Source organism: Oncorhynchus clarkii, chromosome 13, assembly GCF_045791955.1.
Source record: "Oncorhynchus clarkii lewisi isolate Uvic-CL-2024 chromosome 13, UVic_Ocla_1.0, whole genome shotgun sequence".
Classification (NCBI taxonomy): domain Eukaryota; kingdom Metazoa; phylum Chordata; class Actinopteri; order Salmoniformes; family Salmonidae; genus Oncorhynchus; species Oncorhynchus clarkii.
In genome coordinates, this window is record NC_092159.1 from 20,305,345 (window position 1) to 20,332,420 (window position 27,076).

At 42.1% G+C, this 27,076-nt stretch overlaps 2 protein-coding genes across 2 annotated transcripts in view; both read left to right on the top strand.

Annotated features, from left to right (window-relative positions):
- On the top strand, positions 1-12,144 carry LOC139423820 (cilia- and flagella-associated protein 52-like). Its single transcript, XM_071175456.1, has 14 exons — positions 1-61; positions 484-683; positions 897-1,033; positions 1,267-1,395; positions 1,562-1,661; positions 2,124-2,240; positions 2,346-2,446; positions 3,924-4,094; positions 4,471-4,619; positions 5,266-5,411; positions 5,686-5,837; positions 6,257-6,359; positions 11,246-11,357; positions 11,631-12,144. The coding sequence occupies exons 1-14, from the start codon at positions 1-3 to the stop codon at positions 11,810-11,812; spliced, it is 1,860 nt and encodes a 619-aa protein (XP_071031557.1). The 3' UTR covers positions 11,813-12,144.
- Positions 12,145-14,567: 2,423 nt separating this feature from the next.
- The window catches only part of LOC139424552 (ubiquitin carboxyl-terminal hydrolase 43-like), a 106,585-nt gene continuing 94,076 nt past the window's right edge, over positions 14,568-27,076 (top strand). Inside the window, exon 1 of the mRNA XM_071176509.1 lies at positions 14,568-15,329. Within this exon, the coding sequence (XP_071032610.1) occupies positions 14,694-15,329 (636 nt within the window). The 5' untranslated portion in view covers positions 14,568-14,693. The remainder of the gene's footprint in view (positions 15,330-27,076) is intronic.

Below are 27,076 nucleotides of genomic sequence, written 5' to 3' on the forward strand. Positions count from 1 at the left end.
ATGGCTGGAGATGCGCAAGATATTCCACGGCTTGAGCTGGAGGCTGTAATTGGGTTCAATGGTAATGTAAAATATCCTGCCAGCCTATTTAGCTAGCTAGCTAACATATTCAGCTGAGCTAACCAAGTTATCTGGTAACAAGTAATACTAACGTTAGCTAACGTTATTTGTTGCCCTGGGTGATATGGTTGTTGTCACTAGGATCAGGGCATGCTATGGTAGCTGCTACCTGTACCAGCTACTACTGTTGCTTGTCGCTAGTGGGGTTTTCAGCTGGTTTGTCATCTTTTCAATGTGTCTGAAGATAACTAAATAATTTGTCATGTGCTGTTCAGTTTATGGAAAGTATTTAGAAGTTTCCTTCAAAACTCTAATCTATCCATCATGTTTGTTTACCTTGATGAGTCCTTCAGACGAGTTAGGTTCAATCATAATCATATCCTCATCTTTAGTTCTGGTCTAAAGCATTTTTTTTTTTGACAGGACACGTATTTTCTGGCCTCAGAGTGCACCCAGACAGAGAACACTTCATCTATCCTCTTGGTTGCACTGTTATTTTGAAGAGCCTGAAAGATGGCAAACAGGAGTTCCTCCATGGACACACCAACAACGTCTCCTGTGTCACTGTGTCCAAAAGCGGACGCTACATCGCTTCTGGACAGGTCACCTTCATGGGCTTCAAGGTAAACTAAGGACAGTGAAACGTTCTACTATTAAGAGAGCAGTCATGTTTCGCCTCTTGATATCAGAGAGAGGCAGACAGACAGACAGACCGAACGGCAGACATACAGAGACACAGTTGGATGGAGGCACGGAGGGAGAGGCTACAGATGAATGTTGAACGTGGGAAACACATGAATGGCAGTAGATCACATAGTTAATCTGTGTTGTTCCAGGCTGATCTGATCATCTGGGATTATGAGAAGAGAGCGATCCATGCCAGACTACAGCTACACAAAGCGAAGGTGGAGGGACTTGCCTTCTCCCCCAATGACAAGTACCTTGTCTCCCTGGGTGGACAGGATGATGGAAGGTACGAGGTAGTTTAATGTATTGAGCATTTTGTTCCAGTCCTGCTATAACACACCTTATCCTACTAATCAGCTGGTCCTCAGACCTTTGATTAGATGATTAGATTGGTTAGATACAACAGGCTTTGGATGATTGTGTCACTTTAAAAACTACTTTCACATTGGAAGAATTTCAACAGTAATTTGTAGGTTATACTACAGTCTGGCTGTAAATGTGAATGGTTTGTGTTTTCAGCATTGTGGTGTGGAACCTTGAGAGCAAAGAAGCGATCTGTGGGAGCCCGGCCTCTGCCCACAGTGCAGGCCACTGCCTCACCATCGAGTACACCAACCACAGCGACAACATCTTCATCTCCGCCGGCAAGTGAGTGACTTACAGAGACTCTGGGTTGCTGTTAGAAGAGAGCATTACTTTGTCAATCAGAACGGATCTTTATTGGACTTGAACACGACCGAGAATTATTAAATAAATACAGTTTATTATTAATACTTTCGAATTCACACACTTGTAATATGTTGTTTCCCTGTAGTGGCACAATGCGTGTTTGGGAGCTAGACCTTCCAAATAGAAAGATCCGGCCTACGGAATGCCAGACAGGACAGCTGAAGAGGATTGTCAAATGCATTGAGGTGAGCTAAACCATAGAAAGCAGACACGGCTCAAAGTAATAGTGGTACTGACTGAGTACCCACTGGGAACAGATGTCAATTAGTCTATTCCACGGTGGTTCAACGTAATTTAGTTAAAATTATGTGTAAACAACATTAATTCAACCAGTGAGTAAATTGCACAATGGTGCCAAATGCCCCCCCAAAAAGATTTTGTACGACCCATTCTTAACCACTCGAAGTACGTTTTGAGACCAAGCAAAGATAAACTATTCATCAATACTTGTTATGGTTTATTAATGAGGAAATCTGTAAACACACAAGTTCAGGTTCCTGTTATTTTATTCACATGGCAATTGTTCTCTGAGGTCGATTGATCTCTGAATTAAGATAAAGAATTTCCCTGCATATCAAGCAGCCTCTCAAAGTAGTACAGGTGGAGACGGAAAGCTTATTTCTTAAGGTGACCCCGTTGCATCCCAGATCCCAGACGACGACCTTTTCTTTTACTGCGGAACCACCAGTGGTGACATCCTGAAGGTCAACCTGAAGACTCGCCTCCTCAACAGCTGTGGGCCACGAAAACAGAAATTCAGCAAGGTGGGTTTATTCAGTGTCCTGAGTGACCTCCATATGTTCATATCTCTGAGATCCTACTGCAGTTGAGATTTGGTACAGCTGTCCCTCTTTGTCTTTTTGGTGCAGGGTGTCAACACACTGAAGGTGCTGAAGTCTGGGGACATCCTGGTGGGCTCTGGGGATGGCATGTTCACTTTGTGCTCGGGACCTAACTTCAAAACCATCAAGTAAGTAAGTGCTGCAGGTTGACAGACAAGATATCAAGTTGTCTATATCAAAATCAAATGAAAGTTTATTGGTTGCACAGATTTGCTGGTGCAGTGAAATGCTTATGTTACTAGCTCAAGCAGTGCAGTAGAATGCCTCTCAAATACAATACACATACACAAATAATCAATACAAGAAGTCAAGAAATAACAATCCAAGGGTGAATATATTAGAGTGAGCATGCGTGAGAATTCAAAATATATACTGAACAAAAATATAAACGCAACATGCTACAATTTCAACAATTTTACTGAGTCACAGTTCATATGAGGAAATCAATCAATTTTACTGAGTCACAGTTCATATGAGGAAATCAATCAATTTTACTGAGTCACAGTTCATATAAGGAAATCAATCAATTTTACTGAGTCACAGTTCATATGAGGAAATCAATCAATTTTACTGAGTCACAGTTCATATGAGGAAATCAATCAATTTTACTGAGTCACAGTTCATATAAGGAAATCAATCAATTTTACTGAGTCACAGTTCATATAAGGAAATCAATCAATTTTACTGAGTCACAGTTCATATAAGGAAATCAATCAATTTTACTGAGTCACAGTTCATATAAGGAAATCAATCAATTTTACTGAGTCACAGTTCATATAAGGAAATCAATCAATTTTACTGAGTCACAGTTCATATAAGGAAATCAATCAATTGAAATAAATTCATTAGGCCCTATCTATGGATTTCTCATGACTGGTGGGCACTGACAGATTGTATCGGTCATGTCATATTCCTGAGGTCCGGCGGGATGACCCTTTCTTCCAGTTCAGTGTATATTGGGCAAGCAAACAACATTCAACTTTTTCATTGTCAATTTAATCCATATTGCTCATATTCTTGATGAAGAATGTTGGCAAGCTCACTTGTTTGAGACCACGAAATTAACCAAATCTGCTGAATAGCGCAGCTAATAACTCTATATATAAATACTGTGATCGAATAAAAACAATACAATAAAATAATTAGGAGAATAAATTATTTAAAAAAAAATGTATGTTGATTATAATTTATACACACTTTCTACCTGGTATTAGTAGTTTCAATTCAGAGCCAAGTATTTTTTTGTGTCCCAATCAAAACCTCCCACGACCCAAATTTGGGCCGCGACCCACCAGTTGAGAACCACTGGTTTATATCATCTATCTAAAACTGTCATATTGCATCCATACTGTAGCTTAGCCTATACATTAGAGTGGTTACATTTCTTCAGCCCGTCAGGGTCATGGCTTCTAGGGAGTTTTTCCTAGCCACCGTGCTTGTACACCTGCATTGCTTGCTGTTTGGGGTTTTAGGCTGGGCTTCTGTACAGCACTTTGAGATATCAGCTGATGTAAGAAGGGCTTTATAAATACATTTGATGGCAAACCAAGAAATACATAATGTACTCAATGCGGCATTCTGCCATTCATCATCTAACCCCCATAGGAAGGTTCAGTTGGAGGGGGGAGTGACGTCCATCGCTGTGAGAGGCGAGGGCCACCAGTTCTTTGCAGGAACGGAAGCGGCTCAGATCTACCGTTTTGGCTACACAGACTTCAAAGAGGAGCTGATCGCCACCAGTCACAACAGTGCAGTCAACGACGTGGCCTTCCCATTGTGAGTGACACCCTTCAAAATACAGGCACCCATTTAGAGACAAGATTACATACTGTACGTGATTCACTCTTTTCCCCCCACAATATTGTTTTACAGCACACATTCTATTATCACTACTACCTGATTGCCTCAAATATATAGCTGTCTTTACGTATCTGCACCTCAAACGTAGTCTATGCTGTCAAGAGAGACTGCCTAAAACAACATTGCTTTCGTCCTCCTTCAATGCTTTGCCGTCATTGCCCATTTACTCCCACTAGAGGGCGATATGAGCATGTTTAAAGCATAAACATGTATTGTAGCCTGTGGCTCCAGTATAAAGTGCAGAATGACTGGTCACAAACTTATTCCAGCGGCGTTTCTGATTCTCTCCCAGTGGCTCGTCGGAGCTGTTTGCCACGTGTTCCCAGGATGACATCAGAGTGTGGCACGCCGAGACCTCCAAGGAGCTGCTGCGGATCTCCGTCCCCAACATGACCTGCAACGCCCTGGACTTCATGATCGACGGACACAGCATCATCAGCGGTAGGCAGGAACCATTAGGAGTTCTGTTTGGCAATGGGGTCATTCAAAAAATGAACACACACACACACACACACAGTATATGTGGTCCATGCGGGAATCAAAACCACAACCCTGATGTGGCTAGCACTACACTAGGGAGGGATGGTACGTCATCATTGCAGCGTATAGCATTGTCTAAAGTTATAACGATGATGGACTAGCGACAATTATTATGGAGCACACTAGCCTGTAAGATAATGACAATATTTTTAATGTGAGGGTGTGAATGTGCCTGATATTCCTTCTCATTGTTGGAGCTTTGATATGTTGAGTCATGATAATAATAAATGGTTTGATCCTCGACTGTACATTTCCATTCCAGCCATTTACAGTTAAGACACACGTCCAATGTACTACACTAGGGAGGGACTGAGCACACAATCTTCACAGTAGCCTGGATACCAGTCTGTTTGGGCCATCATGCCACTCCTTGTCATGCCAAAGACTGCCGAATGGCCACAGTGTTTGGCATGATAGCACAAATAGATCTGCTTCCAGGCTATCATCACAACACATTATGGCACAATCTCAGTGAAGAAATACTTAGGAATGTCATGTATCGACTATTCCCATCTAATATATTTTTCTTGTTCCAATTGTTTTATAGCCTGGAACGATGGGAAGATCCGTGTGTTTGCCCCAGAGACTGGCAGAGCCATGCTGGTCATCCACAATGCCCACAGCATGGGCGTGACTGCCATCGCTGGCACCAGGGACTGCAAGAGGATCGTTAGTGGAGGAGGAGAGGGACAGGTCAGATGAAAAGTCACCCTGGCATGTCACAGGACACCTTTTAGTCTATATTTAAATAGAGAGCATAGATTAAGAACCACCAGTATTAATGAACCACCTCTTGAATGTGACATCTGTACAAATATTTTAAGCTCTTCCTTTTCCCCCATCCTTCCCACAAAAAAACTCCCAAAAAACACATACTATTACATACATATTTAATACAATGTTTTAGTGGTGTTCCTCAACAGCATTATTGTATTGAGTCCTAGTGCCAGTCTCTGGCCTGTTACAGGTACGTGTGTGGGAGATCCTGCAGGGCTGTCACCGGCTCATTGAGACCATGAAGGAGCACAAAGCCACCGTCACCAGCATCAAGATCAAGAGCAACGACAAGGAGTGTGTCACCGCCAGCTCGGATGGGGCCTGCATCATCTGGGACTTGGTGTGAGTTCAAATGCACATTCTCATGTATACACACACACAGTACACACACACACGCATGGATGTATGCATGCTCAAATCCATAAACACATGTAGATGTGCAAGCACACACACACACACACACACACACACACACACACACACACACACACACACACTTCTTTACCCCATGCCCTTAATCCTTTATCCTTCTGTCTGATTGCTTTGGCTTCCCACTGTGAGAGGCGTTCAACACACATAATTACTACCACTACCATTAATACCACTCTTCCATTCATGTGTTTCCTGTATTCAACATTCATTTCAAGTCTCATCTCACCCCCCCCCCCCCCCCACCCCTCTCTCTCCCTGGTACCCTACCTGCTTCTCCTCTCTGTCTTCCCCTCTCCCTTCCTCTCCCTCTCTCCTCCTCCCGACTGCAGGCGATTTGTGAGGAATCAGATGGTCCTGGCCAACACTCTGTTCAGAAGTGTGTGTTACCACCCTGAGGAGTACCAGATCATCACCAGTGGCACCGACAGAAAGGTTTGGAATTAGAAAAGACTCACAGCACAGCACACTGTAGCTAGTTGATGACTACTTTGTGCAGCGTGTGGTCCCCAGTCGCGGGAAAGTCAGAGAAGGCTGTTCTCCGTATCAAGGCATCCTTGTTAGCCTTCATCTCATCTCCAGATGTTAGATGTTCGAGATGAGCTCTGTTAGAGAGACGAGTATTGGTGTGCTGAAGAAAGGCCATGCCGAGCTTGTTCACATGCCCACGTCAGCTGTGTCGTGTTTCGAAATGTTTCCAACCTTTTTTTTTTTTTACCAGTCATAAGCCACGACGTAGCAGTCACGTGGCCAGGTGTATGTAACACCTCTTTACGTCTTGATTACCTAGAATAAAAACCGAGTTGCATAAGGTGCGAACCGAGGTTCACAGTAGCCCCTCTTCAATATGCACCTTAATATCCACTCATCGCAAGCTCTACAGACTAATAAGGCCCGTATTGTTGGCTCAACACCACGCTGTGAGGTGAGGACAAGCTATACTGATTAGCGAGCACTGTGAATGCGCTGAGACTGAGAAAATGAGGAGAGGGGAAAAAAAAGAGAGACTAGAAAGAGAGTGCTCTGGCTCTCGGCGCCTTCCTGCGGATGCGATTCCTGCCTATGCCATCCAAGTGCCCGTGTGCCAGATACGCCATCTGCTCGCTCCAGGACACAGGCGCTCTGTCTGGGGTGAGCAAACAGTAACACACACAGATACACGCACACTTTGAGTGAGACGGGGGGGGGGGGGAGACAGAGAGAGAGGGATTGGATGCAGCAGCTCCTTGGCTCAGAGTTCAGTCAGTGGTAGAGGGTCTTTGGGGACAGCTTCACACTCTCCAGTCTGTCGGATGGACGGAGACAACAGAACGGACTACTGCTGCTGGTGGTTCTGTGGTGGGGTCAGCCAGAAGCCTCTTGTGATGATGACCCAACACTCCTGGGTGTTGGTTCCAGTTTGGGCTGATTGTGATGTAGGGCCATCAGGGTCTTGGGATTGATCCTGTATTCTATTGTGGCATGTCAGTTATCAGACGCATGGTATATAGGCTTCTGTGGCCTTCCCATTGTCCAGCACTGATAGGACAATAAAGACCTTCTGAAGTATTCCGTTTAAAAGAGAAGTGAGCTCTTGATCGTCCTATAACTTCTTTGTTTGACGGATGTCCTTGAGATGCTCAATTAAAAGAGGGGGATTATACTTTGTTGGCGAGAGGTACTGTATGTGTAAATGGATTAGCATGGTCAAATACATGGCTGAGCGTCGGGATAAATGGAAGCCCACACAGTAGCTAAGAAGGCTTTATCGGTGTACAGCCCTTCTTTAGTGGGTTACTGTCCTCAGTGATGTATTGCCTCAACATGTAGGTGGAATTACACAACACTCTACACACAACAGAGTGAAAATGTAGACTAATCTTGGCACAGCATGCATTCATGTTTTCAACATACTGGTATTGAAATTACACAACACATACTGTACCATAAGATTTCACAAAAGACTAGACATGTAATCTCTATTCGGCACAGTGGTTTAGCTTTCAATGCATTGTAATGATTGTAGGAACTATAGCTGAAGTTATCCTTGCTAGGCAATTAGTATTTAAAGTTCCAATGCAGACGTTTTTATCTAAGTATCAATCATTTCTGGGTAACAACAAGCACTTTACTGTGAATGTTTTAAATTTAAATGGTCAAAAATAATAAATAATTGCTTCTTAGCAAAGAGCAATTTCTCAAGCAAGAATTTTGCTAGGACTGTTTGGGAGTGGTCTGAGTCAGTGGCATAGTTGGACAAGCCTAATTGGAGGGATATGTAACCTGAGAACTAGCTGTCATTGGCAGAGAGGTTTGAAATGATCTTTGTTATTGGTCTATTAACTTAAACTGCCTGGCCAAAACTCCATCCCAACAAAACAGGCAGAAATGTCAAGCAATCTTTTCAAACAGCTCTTCCACTAAAATGGCATTATTATCATTTTCACAATTTGACAGTATTATTCCGACCTCATGGTGTGTAAATATATATAAAACACAGACAAATCATGTTTTTGACTGCACTGTGCCTTTAAAGCAAGAGTCATTCCATGTCATTTCAGCAAGCCGTGACACCCACCATCTCAGATTGTTCTGAAATTGTTTCTGTCGTTAGAAACAGGTAAGATTAGCATTCCTGAAACATTATTTTGCTGAAATGAAATGTTATATCTGAGAAATTAAGCTAATTTGGCCATTTTAATTGATAGGATTCAGATAATATTCAATAAATATAGTACCCAACATTCAATTTGGACCAAACCTCTTCTTACTAATGAGAAAAATGAGGTATCCCAAAAAAATAGTAAAAAGACACCCACGGGCCCCACACACCTCATGTCAATCCCACCCCAACAAACCATTATACAGTATCAGTTCTCTGTTTGACAACTAGAATGAAGCTGTTGCTTGGAGTACTGCTTCTACATACTGTAATGTATTCCCTGTGAATCTGGTGATGTTTTTCCCCCTGTTCAGAGAAATTAATCATTGAAGTCACTTGCATTATTTACCATAAAGAAGTGTGAAAGTTCCATATTTTGACCACTAGATGCTGCTATAGTTCCTGCTATACCGCCACACTCTTTTGTCAATTTTGCTGGTCTCTTGTGTTTATTAAATAGATTTCCTTTGCCACTTTGGGTAGAAATCCAATAGATTTGGCTCATTATGAAAATAAATTGTGTGGTCATCCTCACAATTCAAGCCAGTCAATTCAGTGTGTCCTTCTCTCAGCAACCTAATGCTTCAACCTAACTCTCCTTGAATAGGAGAGTTAGGTTGCATTGAAGGCTAAAGCAATGCTAGCAGTAGGCACATGCTAGCCTTGGATGTAATTAATTTCTGGTGGATGTTGCCGTGGATGGCAGCCAGGTTCCACAGGAGAAGGGAGGGAACACAGATGGGTGAGGGTGACTCGGCCACTCTCACACAGGTGCTGCTCTCAAATAAGCCCTCCATGACACCAGGAGAGGGGAGAGAGGTCGTGACTAGAGAATCAAACTGGATTTGAACCCATTCCCTATATGACACAACACAAACTATACTGGAGAGAGGGAGCGTTGTGTCTGCTACTGGGCTAACTCTTCTCCCTCTCACTTTTTTGGCTGTGTCCTATCTCACCTCATATGATAGCCAGTGATTTGATTAAGATTCAAATCATGTGGGGCGGCAGGGTAGCCTAGTGGTTAGAGCATTGGACTAGTAACCGAAAGGTTGCAAGTTCAAATCCCCCAGCTGACAAGGTACAAATCTGTCCCTGAACAAGGCAGTTAACCCACTGATCCCGCTGTCATTGTAAATAAGAATTAGTTCTTAACTGACTTGCCTAGTTAAATAAAATAAAAAATGTAAGCTAGTTGCTGCTGGTATTGAGGGGTTTTTCTTTCTTTCATTATGCTGACCAAAAATGTTATTTCATAAAGTGAATGAATGCACGCCAAGAACTTTGGATTTTTTTCATTTAATTTCAATCATATTGAAAAAAAGATAATCTATGCATAAATTATGGTTGTTGGTCATTATGTTGACCAAATGTTTTCACAATGAATGATGCATGCAAAGAACCTTGAGCCTTTCCATTTGAATTGAATTACACTGAAGAACGGCCCTGACTGTTGTGTATTTCTCAATAATGTCTAACAAATGTGTTTTCCAGTCAGTAAGCTTTTCCATTGAATTTGAATGATATTGAGGTACAAAAGTGTTTTTTTTACCATCCCACAGAAATGTCTCTCTTTAGGCTGCCTCTGTGCTTTAAGCCCTGTTTTTCATTCTTAAAACTATAAATATCTTGTTGTTTTTTTGCCATTTGTTTCTCTTCAATCCCATTATTACAAACTGTATTTGATATGTCTTTGTGAGATTACATTTCCTCAGTCCCGTAATGCATTATGTTTGTGGTCTTACTAAGAGATGAAATCCAGTCCGAGAAGCTATTCTCGTAAATGCTATTCTGAGCTCTCTCCCATGTAACATTACTTGTTTCATTGCATACAACTGGAGCTTTTTTCTGATTGGCCTACGCCTTTCTGATGAGTCCTCTGAACTGGTTCATTCAGATATACTAGGCATTTTCTCACTTCTGTATGAGGAGATTGTGTTGGGTATTGTAATATTCACTCTATAGCCGAAACATTGACTCGTTGATTCGATTTTCAGTTAATAAAGCAAGTTGTGCATATAAAGAAATAATTTGTTTCCAGGTACAATCAGTTTGGCCAGTTCCAATACTTAAAAATCACAAATAGTTTAGTTCTGTGCTGCCAGCCAGTTAAGCTGCAAGTCTCCTCTTCCTTGACACCTGAAGAAGCACTCACATGCTGCATTTTAATGTCCTCTCATATGCGTCAGATAGTTTGTAGTTGTAATTAGCTTTGTCATAAAAATAACAAGAAAGGACCTTGTGTGTGTGTGTGGGGAGATTGTGGCATTACTGTGCGGCTGTAAATAAACTTCAAATAACAATTGAGCCTTTGAGAGGCGCAAGTCTTTGACAGCTGCAAACCCTTGGGACGATTAACTCTCATTTAGAGTCACAAGCATGTTGTTTTAACGGTGGCGGGCGCACGGAAACTTGATAGACTCTCTCCGGCCTCATTTACATATAGTGGAATAATGAAGATAGATAATTCAGTGAGGCAGAATTACTATACTATGAACGAACAACAGAAGACACACGAGGAGTGGCGTTCATACTTACTATAATCACTGTGATACATGGTCATTTTCGTAATTTCTTGTAATTTTACATAGAATATGTCAAATAAACTAGTCTGACAAGTCTTATGTACAAGCTCTCTCATTCATATTCCATATACCTGAATGGCCTTCTTCTTTCCCAGATTGGTTATTGGGAGGTGTATGATGGCTCAGCCATCAGAGAACTGGAGGGCTCCCTGTCAGGAGCCATCAATGGCATGCACATCTCACAGAGCGGACAGCACTTTGTCACTGGTACAGTACCCTTTACATTGGTTTTGTTGACATTGACATAGGAGTTGGCACAGCTCCAACAGATCTAGGACTAGGCTACTGTTGACTACCATCAATCAGCGACAGCCCATGGTCTGTCCATTAAATATCCCTGTATCGACTCTCAATAGCTCGGGACTATCGTGAAGAGCACTTGGTTGAGCGTGACTTCACCCAGCATTCGGTTGGATCAATGTTTGTAGGCTTTGCAGTAGAAATAAACATGGTATATGTGTCTCTGCTGGCCCACTTCAGGTGGAGACGAGAAGCTGGTGAAGGTGTGGGACTACTCGGAGGGCGAGGTGACCCACGTGGGCGTCGGCCACAGCGGCAGCATCACCAGCGTCACAATCTCTTCCGACAACGGGAGCATGGTGAGCACCAGTGCCGACGGGGCCGTGCTCAGGTGGAGGTACCCCCACCCCTCCTCTCCCTAGAGTGCCTCTCGGATGCCAGGAGAACAGAGGTTCAAAAAACCCATGACCCTATGACCTTTGACCCACCTACCCTACAAACGTTTAACTTTTGACCTTGACCCTGACCAGTCCCAATACACACCTGTCCTCACACCAAACAACTCCGAAGAAGTCATGAACACTGCCAGTAATGCCATTATAGAGCAAATGTTTTATTCATTCATGAAAATAAATTGATATAATTTTGATTGTGCGATATTGACTGAAGTATGCATTACTAGCTACATTTTGCTTGTTGAAGGTAATTGCATAGTTTTTGTGTGGTATTCGCCATACTAATAATGTACTGCATCAACAAACTTGGCAGACACACATGTTCTAATATGCATGGAATTATGGAATTAACCTAATCATTTGACTTAGGGACTCTTAACCTCATCAATGCAAAGCTGGATATTGTAGTCACATAAAGATACTAATCTGCTCATCATAACCTTGAATAGCATTCGCTCTGATTTTCTATGGGAAGAACAGAAGTGATTGTGTTATCCTCCCTTTCCCCATTAATAGGCAGTGAGTGTAAAAAGGCAGGCTACACAGTACATTAAATGCATATTTCATACAGACATGACTGTCTTATATGCGTGTCGTGTGGTAAAGAATAGAAAGAGAGACGACGAAGCCCAGATTCACAGGCACTTTAGCACACCGCTGCTGTCAGCTAATCTATCACTGGAGATTCCCCAGAGACTTCGGTAAGGTGTAGGTGTGTGTGTGTGTGCGCGCGCTCAGGTGTGTGTGTGTGTGTGTGTGTGTGTGTGTGTAACCAGCGAGCCTCTTGGAATGCCTCCATCTTCCCAAAAGCATTCCCCTCTCGACTGCTCAGAAGCTCAAAACGCAATAATTAATAGCTACCCCACTAGTCCGCTACCCACAAAAAAGAGAGCAAACCTGCAGTACGCTATGGACGGACAAAGTCAGCAAAACATAACCTGCACCCCCAGCTCTGTAAAATAGGGCATCCCATCCAACTGCCCATGCACGCACGCACACACACTGAATACTCAGGAGGCCATGCTAGAAGATCAGAGTAATGTATAGCCCTATATGGAAGCGTTTGAGTTTCTGACTCATTGCAGAAGTTTGGAAGCGGGTGCTGCAGAGTGCAGACTCCTCAGAAATACAAGGTTTCCGATTACACTGCAATAATACGTGAGGTTATAAAAATATTGCAAGAGAAATATGAATATTATACATCTGCTTGAGTAAATCAGCACATATGGATCACTAAATCCAATCTATGGTCTTGGCGAGCTGTGAAATTAAAACCGAAACTGATTGAGAATATCAGCAGTGTATGTCCTCTGCGGTACAAAACATGCGCTACCAAGTAGCATTAAGACCATTTATTCTCTGTGTCTTTTCCGTCATTTGATTCCTCCACGTGTGTGTCTCCAGATCGATGACATTTGTGTGATAGTCGTGATGAATAATCCAATCAAAGTTGATTGGTCGTGTCCACAGATTTGCAGACGTAATCGCAGGTGCAGAAAAAATGCTTATGTTTCTAGCACCAGCAGTGCAGTAATATCTCCAACAGTGCAGTAATATCTCCTAACAGTGCAGTAAAATCTCCAACAGTGCATTATTAGATGAGGCGTTCCATCAGAGGATAGGATTGTGCAGGTGCAGTCTATTAGTGTCCTATCACCAGGATGCAGAACAATCTCTGCCTAAAACAGTAGGGGGCTCCTACACACCTCAAAAATATCATGATTTTTTCCGTTGGGACCATGCACCGTAGCCTACTCGCATCATGCCAATATAGACAATAGTAAAAACGGAAAGAAAGCGTACTGTAAAGTGCAGACCTTGAATTGCCGATACAAAATAGGTTCAGGATTTGTTAATATAGGCCTACAGAACGCTTGCAATAGTTTTGATTCAACTATACACAATAGTCCTTATCGTGCATCTAATTATAAGGGAAGTTTATAAGCCTGTTACTAAATGAGTGTCAGCAAGCTTGTTTAAGTTGCCTATAAGCCCAATATTCATCAGTTTCAGAGTCCTGTCACTACGTGCGCCACCTTCAATGTGGAACACTTTAATAAATGGAACACTAGTCACGTTAATAATGTCACTTTAATAGTGTTTACATATTTTGCATTACTCATCTCACATGTATATACTGCCTTCTATACTTTTCTACTGTATCTTAGTCTATGCCGCTCTGACATAGCTTGTCCATATATTTATATATTCTTCATTCTATCCCTTTACTTAGATTTGTGTGTATTGGGTATATGTTGTTAAATTGATAGATATTACTTGTTAGATATTGCTGCACTGTCGGAACTAGAAGCACAATCATTTCGCTACACCCCCAATAACATCCGCTAAACATTGGATGTGACCAATACAAATTTATTTGATTTAATATAGTCTAAAATTGTAGGAGGGCGGGAATAACGCGCACTATCCACCAAACAGAAAACCACTCCAGCAGCGCTCGGAGTGGCGAGGGAGGGAGAGAGAAAGACCGCCAGCTGCATGTGCCTAGTAAACGACGAGGAAGTACTGAGCCTCACTACGACCGAGGACCATGGAGTTGAAGACAACTCACCTACACAGTGGTTACTGGTTACAGGTGCCCGCTGCTTCACCATTTTACCAGCGAAACAGTATGACAAGGGCGCGCCGAGACCTGGCGGGAATTACCGGAATGTCTGAGGGACATTGTTTAGTCATGTGCTTAAACCTCGGTATTGTCTATTAGCAGAGACCGGAGTGGTTTCGAGAGGAGGAGGGGTAGGGCAGACAGGTAGGAAGGAGTCTATTGCTTCAGTAGTTGTTTCGTTTTCACTTCTTGTTAACGTTACCAGGTAAATAACCAACCACCATGGATAACCATAAGGAGAATAAGATAAGGAAACAGTCCATGAAAACCAAATCTACAAAACGCAAAGAGAAGAAATACAAAGCCGGGAAGCTTTTCAGAAGGAAATCGTTGAAGTCCGTTGGGAATTTTATGAGCAGGATACTGAAAACTTTGGGAACTTTGGCACACTTCGGCGACGTCGAGCCACCTGACGGCGAGGATGATGATGGCGGGTTCAGAGACAGCGCCGCGTGCACGTTGAGTGCCAACTCAGGGAATTTGAATAAAGAAGAACTTCAGGTCTCGAGGGAGATTAAGGTGAAGAAGAGCGCCTCAACTTTGTCTTCTCATGGATCTATAAAAGACAGGCTGTCGTGGTGCTATGGCGACAAAACTCCCGGAGTCCTTGGGCTGAAGAATCATGGAAACACTTGTTTCATGAATGCGGTGGTTCAGTGCCTCAGTAATACTGACCTGCTGGCCGAGTACCTTGGTTTGGAACAATATAAGTCTGATTTGTGTCAGGGGAGAGTAAACGGAATTGTAAAAAACGAGGACGCGCAACTTGCCAGGGGTGAGGTGACCACACAGTTGGCATCCTTGGTGCGGGCGCTTTGGACCCTTGAGTATACCCCCCAACTGTCCGTGGAATTCAAGGTGAGTCGCTTGTGTAAAAACACTTCAAACACAACTCATGTTTGAGGCTTAATTGGTTCATTTCCATAACAGTATGCATGCTTTTCAATCGATCATGCTGTTCCCGCAATCCGTGCCCACCGAGTCGGCTACAGTTTCCAGCACAGTATTTCATTCTACAAGGATAGGAATTTGCGAATGATTCAAAAACAAAATAAATATTTAACTAAAGAGAACACATCGTTCCTTTCACATGAGGGTTTGTCATAGTAATAACAGTAGGCCTATGTGTGGGCGGCAATATCAATGGTCAGACTCAACAGGTTTCCACTGGGCACAAGCTGGTTGAATCAACGTTGTTTCAACATAATTTGTCAACGTATTGTGACGTGGAATCTACGTGGAAATACATTGGATTTGAAAAAAATCATCAATGTTGTTTTGATGGTGAATTTGGGGAGAAATTTCAACCACAGGATTATGTCATCATTGTAACCAATTTTCAACATAGGCATACCTTGTATGTGCTAAAATATGTTGAATTTGTAACAATGTCAGATCTTCAATGTTATATCCACAATTAGCAAAATACAATCTGGAGAGTTGATTTATCAGCATCTTTAATATTTGTCACTGTCTACTATCACTGACTATTACTTATCGTAGGAATGATTATTGAGAGATCTCCTAATAGCTAAATATATTTGCTGTTGCTATCGAAGTCATTCCAATGGGTAGGTTTAACAAAGTAAATTAAATGTAAACATACTTCATAAGTCATACACTGTATCATCAATTATACTATTTAGGCCTATATAGCATTTTTCAATTCAACCCAGGGTTCAACTAAAAATAGATAATACATAGATTTGGTAGATTTCAAATGTAATCTTCAAGTTAATCATAAATATGTTAGATTCACCTCTATCTCAACGAAAAATTGAAGTTAAAGAATAGGATTAAGTCAAACTTTATTTAAAGTGCATTTAAAGTTAGATTAGATTTAGGCTTATTCTTTAACTTACATTTTGGTTTGAGATGGAGACGTGAATACAACATATAAATGATTAGTTTATAGACAGACTGGATATTGAATAGTGTGGTTGGCAACACAACCAAATATCAACATTTGAAGGAGATGTATCTTCTGCCTGGATAGTTCCATCCAAACACAATTCAATATTACTTTTGTTATACAGTAAATAGCCTAAAGTCAAGGCTCTTACAAATGAAACAACATTTATTCAACCTTAAAATGAGTCACACATCAATGGTGACATTTTGAGGTTAGCCTACTGTAACAGAAATGTTCTTCTTATGTAATCATAGAAAGTGTGCATGTTTTACGATAACATGCAGAGGTCGCATGACTCTGGAGATCTTCACAAGTGCTATAATAATCTGTGCAGAATATCAAACAGCATTGATCACTTGCTCTATCCATTTTTAATGTAATCTCAACTGCAATCCAGGTCATTGGATTAAAAAAAAAATTGAACTAGGAATAGATATAGTCCTTGGTTCACGCCAGACCTGTCTGCCCTTGGTGGCGTTCTGCATTAGCATCGTGTCAGTTAGAAAAGCTAAGGCAAGCTTTTTCAAACAGAAATTTGCATCCTGTAGTACTAACTCAAAAAAGTTCTGGGACACTGTTAAGTCCATGAAGAATAAGAGCACCTCCTCCCAGCTGCCCACTGCTCTGAGGCTAGGAAACATTGTCACCACCGATAAATCTATAATTGAGAATTTCAATAAACATTTCTCTACGGCTGGCCATGCTTTCCACATGGCTACCCCTACCCCGGTCAACTGCCCGGCACCCTCCACAGCAACCCGCCAAAGCCCCCACCACTTCTCCTTCCCAAATTCAGATAGCCGATGTTCACTGCATTAAGCCGGGCTATCTGGACCCTCTTTTTCTAATCTGCCGAAAATTAACCCCTATTACTAGCCTGTTCAATCGGATTCCTATATCCCCCTCTTCAAAGGGGGTGACAACAAAGCTACAGACCTCAATCCTTCATCTTCATGATTACTGCCAAACCCACCATACCTTCTCCGCTAAATCTGGTTTCAGAGCTGGTCATGGGTGCACCTCAGCCACGCTCAAGGTTCTAAACGACATCATAACCGCCATCCTCTGTGCAGCCGTATTCATCGACCTGGCCAAGGCTTTCGATGTCAATCACCACATTCTTATTGGCAGAACAGCCTTGGTTTCTCAGATTGCCTCGCCTGGTTTAATAACTACTTATCTGACTCAACAAACTCGATGCAGTCTATCACAGTGCCATCCGTTTTGTCACCAAAGCCCCATACACTACCCACCACTGCGACCTGTACGCTCTCGTTGGTTGGCCCTCGCTTCATACTCGTCGCCAAACCCACTGGCTACAGGTTATCTACAAGTCTCTGCTAGGTAAAGCCCCGTATTATCTCAGCTCACTGGTCACCATAGCAGCACCCACTCGTAGCACGCTCTCCAGCAGGTATATCTCACTGGTCACCCCCAAAGCCAATTCCTCCTTTGGTCGTCTTTCCTTCCAGTTTTCTGCTGCCCATGACTGGAACGAATTGCAAAAATCTCTGAAGCTGGAGACTCACATCTCCCTCACTAGCTTTAAGCACCAGCTGTCATAGCAGTTTACAGATCACTGCACCTGTACTTAGCTTTTCTGTAAACAGCCCATCTATCTACCTACCTCATCCCCATACTGGTATTTATTTTGCTCCTTTGCACCCCAGTATCTCTACCTGCACGTTCATCTTCTGCCGATCTACCATTCCAGTGTTTAATTGCTATATTGTAATTACTTCGCCATCATGGCCTATTTATTTCCTTAACTTACCTCATTTGCACTCACTGTATATATACTTTTTGTTTTCTTTTGTTCTACTGTATTATTGACTGTATGTTTTGTTTATTCCATGTGTAACTCTGTGTTGTTGTATGTGTCAAATTGCTACGCTTTATTTTGGCCAGGTCGCAGTTGCAAATGAGAACTTGTTCTCAACTAGCCTACCTGGTTAAATAAAGGTGAAAAAAATAAAATACAAAATTATAAATTGGTTTGTGGTTTTAGATTAAGCACAGTAATAACACATTAAGTTGTTGTATAAATCCAAAATATCTGACATGGTATTCCCATTTGAACTTTGTTGTGCATTTAAATGCTTGAAAGCAGCAGCGATAAGACATTTAAATGACAACTAAACCAAAAATAAAGACATTGTTTTTCCAATGGAATTTGGTTGTGCTTTTAGATGGCTGAAAGCATAGTGATGACACATTTTGAATTCAACAAACTTCTGGCTGTTTTTATGAGTGAGTGAATAAAAGTTGAAATCTTATTGATCAACCTCTCAACCAAATTTTACCCACATTTCCACACTCAAATGACGTGGTGTGCCTAGTGGGTTGTGACTGGAGGGAGTACAGCTAAGATCGGAGGCATTTTAACAAATCCTACGCCGAAACCGTTTCCTAACCTTAACCTACAGTAAGTCTCCTAACCTGCCACGTTAATTATCTTAATTAACCTGCTGCGTAAATTCTCTTAACCTGCTACGAAAAAGTCATTTCCGGTCGTATCTGTACTCCCTCTAGTCAGAACCGACTCAACAGTTCTCACGTCCTATTTCAGTGTAAGCAGACAGGTAGCATTTCAGGGTAGGACCCTGTGGCAATGGTCAAAACAGGTGAGACATGTACTAGCAGTACAGGCAGTGTCAAAACTCCCATATGTTTGAATTAATGTCGAAATTCGGGTTCTCTTTTTCTTTTCCCCCCACACAAACATGGTCCAAACCATGTGTCAATGCCTATTGCCTAATGACCATTGACCACACATCAGGGCACATTTTCTAACTAATAAGCATACTGTGGGTGTGCCCTGTGGCTCCCACCTGCAACAAACCCAGGTGAGGTGGCTTGTCTGCATTCCCTGGATGTCCTTACTGGTTGGAAGGGAGCGGTACTTCACATGTAGGGGTGGTGCACTGAGTTTACCAAATGCTGATGAGAGTGAGCCAGACCAAGTCAACACAGTGGTCAGGGACTGCCAGGATACCAGACGGCTGAGTCTGCGCAGGTGTCTGTCTGGCCTGATGATGTATGAATATTTACAGTTGAAGTCTGAAGTTTGCATACACCTTAGCCAAATCCATTTAAACTCAGTTTTTCACAATTCCTGACATTTAATCCTAGTAAAAATTTGTCTTAGGTCAGTTAGGATCACCACTTTATTTTAAGAATGTGAAATGTCAGAATAATGTCTTTCATCACATTCCCAGTGGGTCAGAAGTTTACGTACACTCAATTAGTATTTGGTAGCATTGCCTTTAAATTCTTTAACATGGGTCAAACGGTTCGGGTAGCCTTCCACAAGCTTCCCACAATAAGTTGGGTGAATTTTGTCCTATTCCTCCTGACAGAGCTGGTGTAACTGAGTCAGGTTTGTAGGCCTCCTTGCTCGCACACGCTTTTTTAGTTTCTGCCCACAAATTGTCTATGGGATTGAGGTCAGGGCTTTGTGATGCCACTCTAATACCTTGACTTTGTTGTCCTTAAGCTGTTTTGCCACAACTTTGGAAGTATGCTTGTGGTCATTGTCCATTTGGAAGACCCATTTGCGACCAAGCTTTAACTTCCTGACTGATGTCTTGTGATGTTGCTTCAATATATCCACAAAATTTTCCTTCCTCGTGATTAGAGGTCGACCGATTATGATTTTTCAAAGCCGATACCGATTATTGGAGGACCAAATAAAGCCGATACCGATCAATCGGCCAATTTTTATATATATATTTGTATTAATGACAATTACAACAATACTGAATGAACAATGAACACTTTTATTTTAACTTAGTATAATACATCAATAAAATCAATTTAGTCTCAAATAAATAATGAAACATGTTCAATTTGGTTTAAATAATGCAAACAAAGTGTTGGAGAAGAAAGTAAAAGTGCAATATGTTCCATGTAAAAAAGCTAACGTTTAAGTTCCTTGCTCAGAACATGAGAACATATGAAAGCTGGTGGTTCCTTTTAACATGAGTCTTCAATATTTCCAGGTAAGAAGTTTTAGGATGTAGTTGTTATAGGACTATTTCTCTCTATACCATTTGTATTTCATATTTCACCTTTAACTATTGGATGTTCAAATAGGTACTTTAGTATTGCCAGCCTAATCTCGGGAGTTGATAGGCTTGAAGTCATAAACAGCGCAATGCTTGAAGCATTGCAAAGAGCTGCTAGCAAACGCAGGAAAGTGCTGTGAAATATACAAAACCGAAACAGTACCATGTGGCCAAAACACTCACACGGAAACAAACACCCACAAACCAAAAGTGAAACCCAGGCTAACTAAGTATGATTCTCAATCAGAGACAACTAACGACACCTGCCTCTGATTGAGAACCATACTAGGCCGAACACCAAAACCAACATAGAAAAACAAGCATAGACTGCCTACCCCAACTCACACCCTGACCATACTAAAACAAAGAATAAACTAACAGAACTATGGTCAGAATGTGACAACGACAGTGCTTTTTTCGTGAATGCGCTTGTTAAATCACTCGTTTGGCGAAGTAGGCTGTGATTGAATGATAAATTAACAGGCACCGCATCGATTATATGCAATGCAGGGCAAGCTATATTAACTAGTAATATCATCAACCATGTGTAGTTAACTAGTGATTATGTTAAGATTGATTGTTTTTTATAAGATACGTTTAATGCTAGCTAGCACCTTACCTTGGCTCCTTGCTGCACTCGCATAACAGGTAGTCAGCCTGCCACGCAGTCTCCTCGTGGAGTGCAATAATCGGTGTCCAAAAATGCAGATTACTGACTGTTATGAAAACTTGAAATCGGCCCCAATTAATCAGCCATTCCGATTAATCGGTCGACCTCTACTCGTGATGCCATTTATTTTGTGAAGGGCACCAGTCCTTCCTGCAGCAAACCACCCCCACAACATGATGCTGCCACACCCGTGCTTCACGGTTGGGATGGTGTTGTTCGGCTTGCAAGCCTCCGCCTTTTTCCTCCATACATAACGATGGTCATTATGGCCAAACAGTTCTATTTTTGTTTCAGCAGACCAGAGGACATTTCTCCAAAAAGTATGATCTTTGTCCCCATGTGGAGTTGCAAACCGTAGTCTGGCTTTTTTATGGCGGTTTTGGAGCAGTGGCTTCTTCCTTGCTGAGCGGCCTTTCAGGTTATGTCAAAATAGGACTTGTTTTTACTGTGGATACAGATACTTTTGTACCTGTTTCCTCCAGCATCTTCACAAGGTCCTTTGCTGCTGTTCTGGGATTGATTTGCACTTTTCGCACCAAAGTATGTTCATCTCTAGGAGACAGAACATGTCTCCTTCCTGAGCGGTCAACTTAGTGTATGTAAACTTCTGACCCACTGGAATTGTGATACAGTGAATTATAAGTGAAATAATCTGTCTGTAAACAATTGTTGGAAAAATGACTTGTGTCATGCACAAAGTAGATGTCCTGACTGACTTGCCAAAACTATAGTTTGTTAACATGAAATTTATGGAGTGATTGCAAAACAAGTTTTAATGACTCCAACCTACGTGTATGTAAACTTCCGACTTCAACTGTATGTCTATGGTCTGGCCCCACAGGGACACCTGTGGCTGGTCCTCCAGGGGCACGGTGCCCAAAGCTAATACCCCAGGGCCTGGATGAATGACATTGCTCACTCTCATTTGCTGGAACCTTTGGACCTATGCTGCAAATATAGATGGTACCAGAATTCTGTATTAGGACATTTTGATTTGGTTCGGCTAATAGGCTTTAAGCTAATTATGCTTCCAGCAGTAATTTGTGGAAATCGAACTGCGATGCAAAGATAGAGGACTTTGAGGTGAAGGATTTCATAACCTTCAGAACAGGTAGGGCCAAGTGAGATACTTTTTGAAGTTTATATGTTAAGTTTTGTGTGCATTCTCTCGAAATTAGTACTCAGATCTATTGAATAATCAATTGCCCTTGGGTATAGGTATTCCCTCATTCATTCTCATTAATTCCCTCCTCTCACTGCAGTTGATTTGAGGTGCTTATGTCTGTTAAATTGTCTGTCTTGAATGGTGTGCCCCAAGGCTCTGTACTTGGTCCTCTCTCATTCACTATTTATATAAATGATTTAGACAAAAATGTCCACTTCATTTTTATGCTGATGATACTGTTATTTACTGTTGTGCCTCGTCTCTTACAAAAGCTTTCCAGAACATGCAAACTGCTTTTTATACTGTTCAACATACCTTGTGTCAATTGAAGCTTATCCTCAATACTGACAAAACTAAACTAATGGTGTTTTCTAATGCAAGAAATAGACCTCTGAAACTTTCACCTATTACTACCTGTCACGGCAAGGAGATTGAGGTTGTAACCTCATATAAATATCTTGGAATTTTAATTGATGACGGCCTCTCTTTTAAATTGCATATTCAACAACTTACAAAACATTTTTTGAGATCAATTGACACTCTTTACCATGGCACTTTGAGATTTATGTTAAACTACAAAACCCTTACGCACCACTGCACTTTGTACACCAGGGTTGCTGGCCTTCTCTAGTCACTCGTAGGCTCAGTCACTGGTATACTTTTATTTACAAAGCCATTTTGGGTTTACTACCTTTTTATTTGTGCATTTTTATTGTTCAGAAATGTGTTGGGTACTCTGTTCGTTCGCTGGACTTTATCCTGCTAACTGTTCCAGATGTCCGAACTGAATTTGGTAAAAGGGCTTTTATGTACTCTGCGCCATCGTCTTGGAACACCTTACAAAATACTTTTAAACTGTAAGAACTTGTCCCGATTGGTGTTTTTAAATCACTGATGAAGGATTTTGAGGCTGATTCCCTGACCTGTCAATGTTTTTAATTTGCTGTTTTATACTCTTGTGAATTCAATGGTTTTTACTAGATTACTTGTAGTTTTTCATGTTGTCTGTCTGTAATTTTTTTGTAATGACTTGGTGCTGCCTATCTTGGCCAGGGCGCTCTTGAAAAATAGTTTTGAATCTCAATGAGCCTTTCCTGGTTAAATAAAGGTTAAAAAATAAAAAAGTTGTACGGATGGCTTTGACTTGAACAATACACTGATTTCTATCTGTTGGTCCTCTATGGGTGAGATGAGGATGTTTACTGCTGTAGCAGTGCAGCCCAGTGCATTTAGCCTGGGAAAGGTGGAGACCCCCTACTGAGCAAGCTCCACTGGTGCGTATGGAGAGTGCAGCAGTGAGCTCCAAAACAAACAAGAAAAGTGTTGGTGAAAGACAGGAGAACACCCACCCATCCATTTACTCCTGTCCCCTGTATGAATGGTACTAGTTTGTGATGAAGAAGGATTCTGCACAGTGGTTCTTTGACAGCTAATTGTTTTTGTCAATGTCAGTGTGCTTTTAAAGAGCACTAGTCAGAGGCATTGGCCTGGTGAACAAGTTCAACAGTGACTGTGTGAGGATAAAAATTGGCTCTGCAAGCTTTTCCCTTCCCTCACTATCCTTGCTGAGTCTGGAGGTGGTGGTTGTATCATGTTCCTCCATGACTCCTGTGTAGGCGGTGGTGGGTGTGAGTGGGTGTCATGTTGGTTGTTTTGGAGCACAGGCAGAGATGCAGTGTTTGTGTTTTCCTCTCTCTGCTTTCTTTCAAGAGCTACGGTACTCACACACACAGTCTCTCTCTCTCTCTCTCTCTACTCAGAAATTGTCATGGCATTACTACTTAATTTTACCCGAAAAGCTCTGACAAAACAATATAATGAAAAACACAGTGAGAAATATGTCTGTGATATGGCAATGTAAGTACTGCAATTTGAGCAAATTTCTGATGGATGTATTCAACACCATGATTAATGGTCTAGGTTCAATTTCAACTACGCTAGGCTGTAAGACCACCCAATCACGTAGAAGGTGGCTGGAACGACATTACTCCCCACTTTATCATAGTGAAGAGAATGGCACAGAAACCGTTAAAGGAGCAATCTGCAATATTTACAGCTGTTCAGTGGTCATTTTAATTAATGATATACAGAACACCCATTGATTCTTGAAGAATACAACACAAATGCCTCATGAGCTTAGTACAACTGTCTTACCCTGCCATATCCCAAATGATGAGGTTATTTTACTCCATTGTTCAGCTTTATTGTAAATTACGTGGTAGGGCTGCTGTTTGGCCACCCCAAATATGTACTAGTGATTGTGCCATTAGGATACAGTAACAGCTCAGACCCTCGTTCTTCCCAAACAATTGCACATTTACTGCCTCCACTGTAAGTTGTAGAGCGTGCGTCCCAAATGGCACCCTATTACCTACAAAGTGCACTTTTTTTTATACCAGAGCCCTATGGACCCTGCTCAAAAGTAGTGCACTTTATAGGAAGTACGGTACCATTTGGGATGCAACTATAGGAGTTTAAACTTCTCCATTACAGTAGTGTTAACAGAGAGCCTTTCCCAGGCTGTAAACCACTCAAAGATGATTATGACCAATCGCAATTCATCCTTTGTTTCCTTCTCTATTCTTGATGGTAGTAAATCCCACATTAGGGTCGTCGTCGCGGCGACAAGGCAAAGGCTTTGGGCTTTACTCTCTCAACACACTGGCAACATATCTGGAGGAGGATTTCATGTTATGTTACCGAGAATATTGAGGAAATGAAATCTTGGAGAGCCTTGCATCCAAAATCTTATGTTGTCTTGCCATAATAAATAGTGGTTTTCATTCTTTTGGAGGTGAATACATGAAGTCTAGCATCCAAACTAGTACGTCTGCCATCATATATATTTTTTGGGGTGAATTCAGATACAGTATAACTCAGATTAATCAGGAGAGTTTTAGGCTTAAAAAACTCAGACGGGGGCGTCTAGCGTGGGGAGCCAGGAGACAGGCAAGAGCATTTGCTTGGTGGCCGGGACTGCGGTGGGCCGAGGTTTGTGTTTCTCTCCAGGGGAGAAACGGGGGGAGGCTGGGTCGTCTGGAGCTCAGCTGAGATTGATGAGTGGAAAGAATGGCGAAAATGAGAGAGGGAACGAGGGAGGTAGAGTATGGGGAAAAAGAGGGAGCAGAAGGGGGAGGCTTTATTGAGTGGAGTGAATGGAAGGAGACAGGGCAGGAGAGGAATTAAGTGATGACACGTCAGTGTCTGCCTGGTCAGCGGAGGAGAGGATCGCCAACCAGCAACACAAGGCTGCTGTAGAAAAATGTAAAAGGAATGGAGGTGCCAGAAATTATGGTGATGGATACCGTCCAGCCTCATTCCCACTATGCAGCAACATCTACTCTTGTGTGTGTGTGTGCCCAAGCTCTTGCTTGTGTGGGTCAACATCACAACCTCTAAAGCTTATGTAATGTCATAATTCCTCATAGTTCTCCCTCCCAGACTGTCATTGTGGAATCTAACAAGGTCCATTTGACAGGCCAGATTGGGGTGAGGTGAGTTGGGGTGACCCTGTAGATGTTTTTGAAGGAGAAGAGTCATTTTGTTAATGTATGGCACATTCTTAGTCCCGATGGAGCTCTCCTTATACCTAGCTGTTTACACCGAAGGTGATGTGGGGTACTTGTGAGACCAACGCTAAAGAGGGGAAAGTCAAACACTCTCCAGCTCACTGTCTTGGATGCCAGGGCAGGCGTGGTGTGTGTGTGAGTGTGTATGTGTGGTGTGATGTTCTTCCCTGAGTGTGGGGGTCTCAACCTCTTCTTAGATGTGAGAGGGTGAGAGAGGGCGACTTTGTCAACTGCCCCTGGAGACTGTGCAGGTTAATGGTGTACCTGTGTTTATTTAAGAGGCTAGGTTAGGTCACCCTCAACTGTATTTTGAGTGTTTGCAATCGTTTCTATCTCTCTATCTGTCTCTAGTCTCACCCTCCAGCAAATGTTTGCCTCACCTCTCTAGTAAAAAGTAACTTGCAAGGCACCATGACATGGCGGTAGGAGAGTGCACTGTAGGACCGTGTAGTCTGCCTATGTTTACAGTGGTTATGGAATAAGATGCATCTTCACCCTGGAGACCAGCAGTGCCCTAAATACAGCTGAGGAGTACAAACAGCTTTTAAAGAGGGGAGCAAATATGGTCTGGCATCTTCAGCTGTCACACAGTGACACACACACACACACAAAGTCATAAATCATTCAATCCAACAAACTATGTGTAAAACACATTTGACGTTTCTACTTCTTGACATAGTAATCCAATTCAAAATGTCCCAACCAACACATTTTACACCCAGGTTCTCTCAAATTCCTTCACTGATTACCAAATAGCCTGGATTATTATTCCCATGCTCCTCGTGGGGACAGAAACACAGTATATCATGTTTGTTTTGGCACCTTCATGGCCAGTCATTAAATGTTAGTGTCAGGTGTCTGAGCTGTCTGTCTGTGATTTGGTTGGTTATGATGATGGTGATAAATGGAGGCTGATGCAGGCTTACTGAAACAGGCCTCAACATGTTGGAGAATGTTATTCGTACTACTTTGGTGGGATTACGCCTCTATCTCCTCTCAGGCATAGGGTAGGTGTGAAAAGTAAAGACTATGTTGATATGTCTATGCAGATATCAAGGGGAATTCCTTTGAACAAGAAGTGCAATCTGTTTTTGAAGGATGGGATGGGGTCCTTACTTTCCTAGCAACAGTGCTGCTGTGCAGACCCATTAACATGCCATAGTAGCAGGATCACCTCTGGACGTCAACGCAACAAAATGTGTGCACACAGCAGAACATAACC

What these genes read in the sequence shown, in the direction of transcription:
- LOC139423820 (XM_071175456.1), top strand. Translation starts at nt 1, where the DNA reads ATGGCTGGAGATGCGCAAGATATTCCACGGCTTGAGCTGGAGGCTGTA. An exon ending in GTGGAGGAGGAGAGGGACAG is followed by an intron (nt 5,412 to 5,685) that starts GTCAGATGAAAA and finishes GGCCTGTTACAG; the next exon opens with GTACGTGTGTGGGAGATCCT. An exon ending in CCAGTGGCACCGACAGAAAG is followed by an intron (nt 6,360 to 11,245) that starts GTTTGGAATTAG and finishes CTTCTTTCCCAG; the next exon opens with ATTGGTTATTGGGAGGTGTA.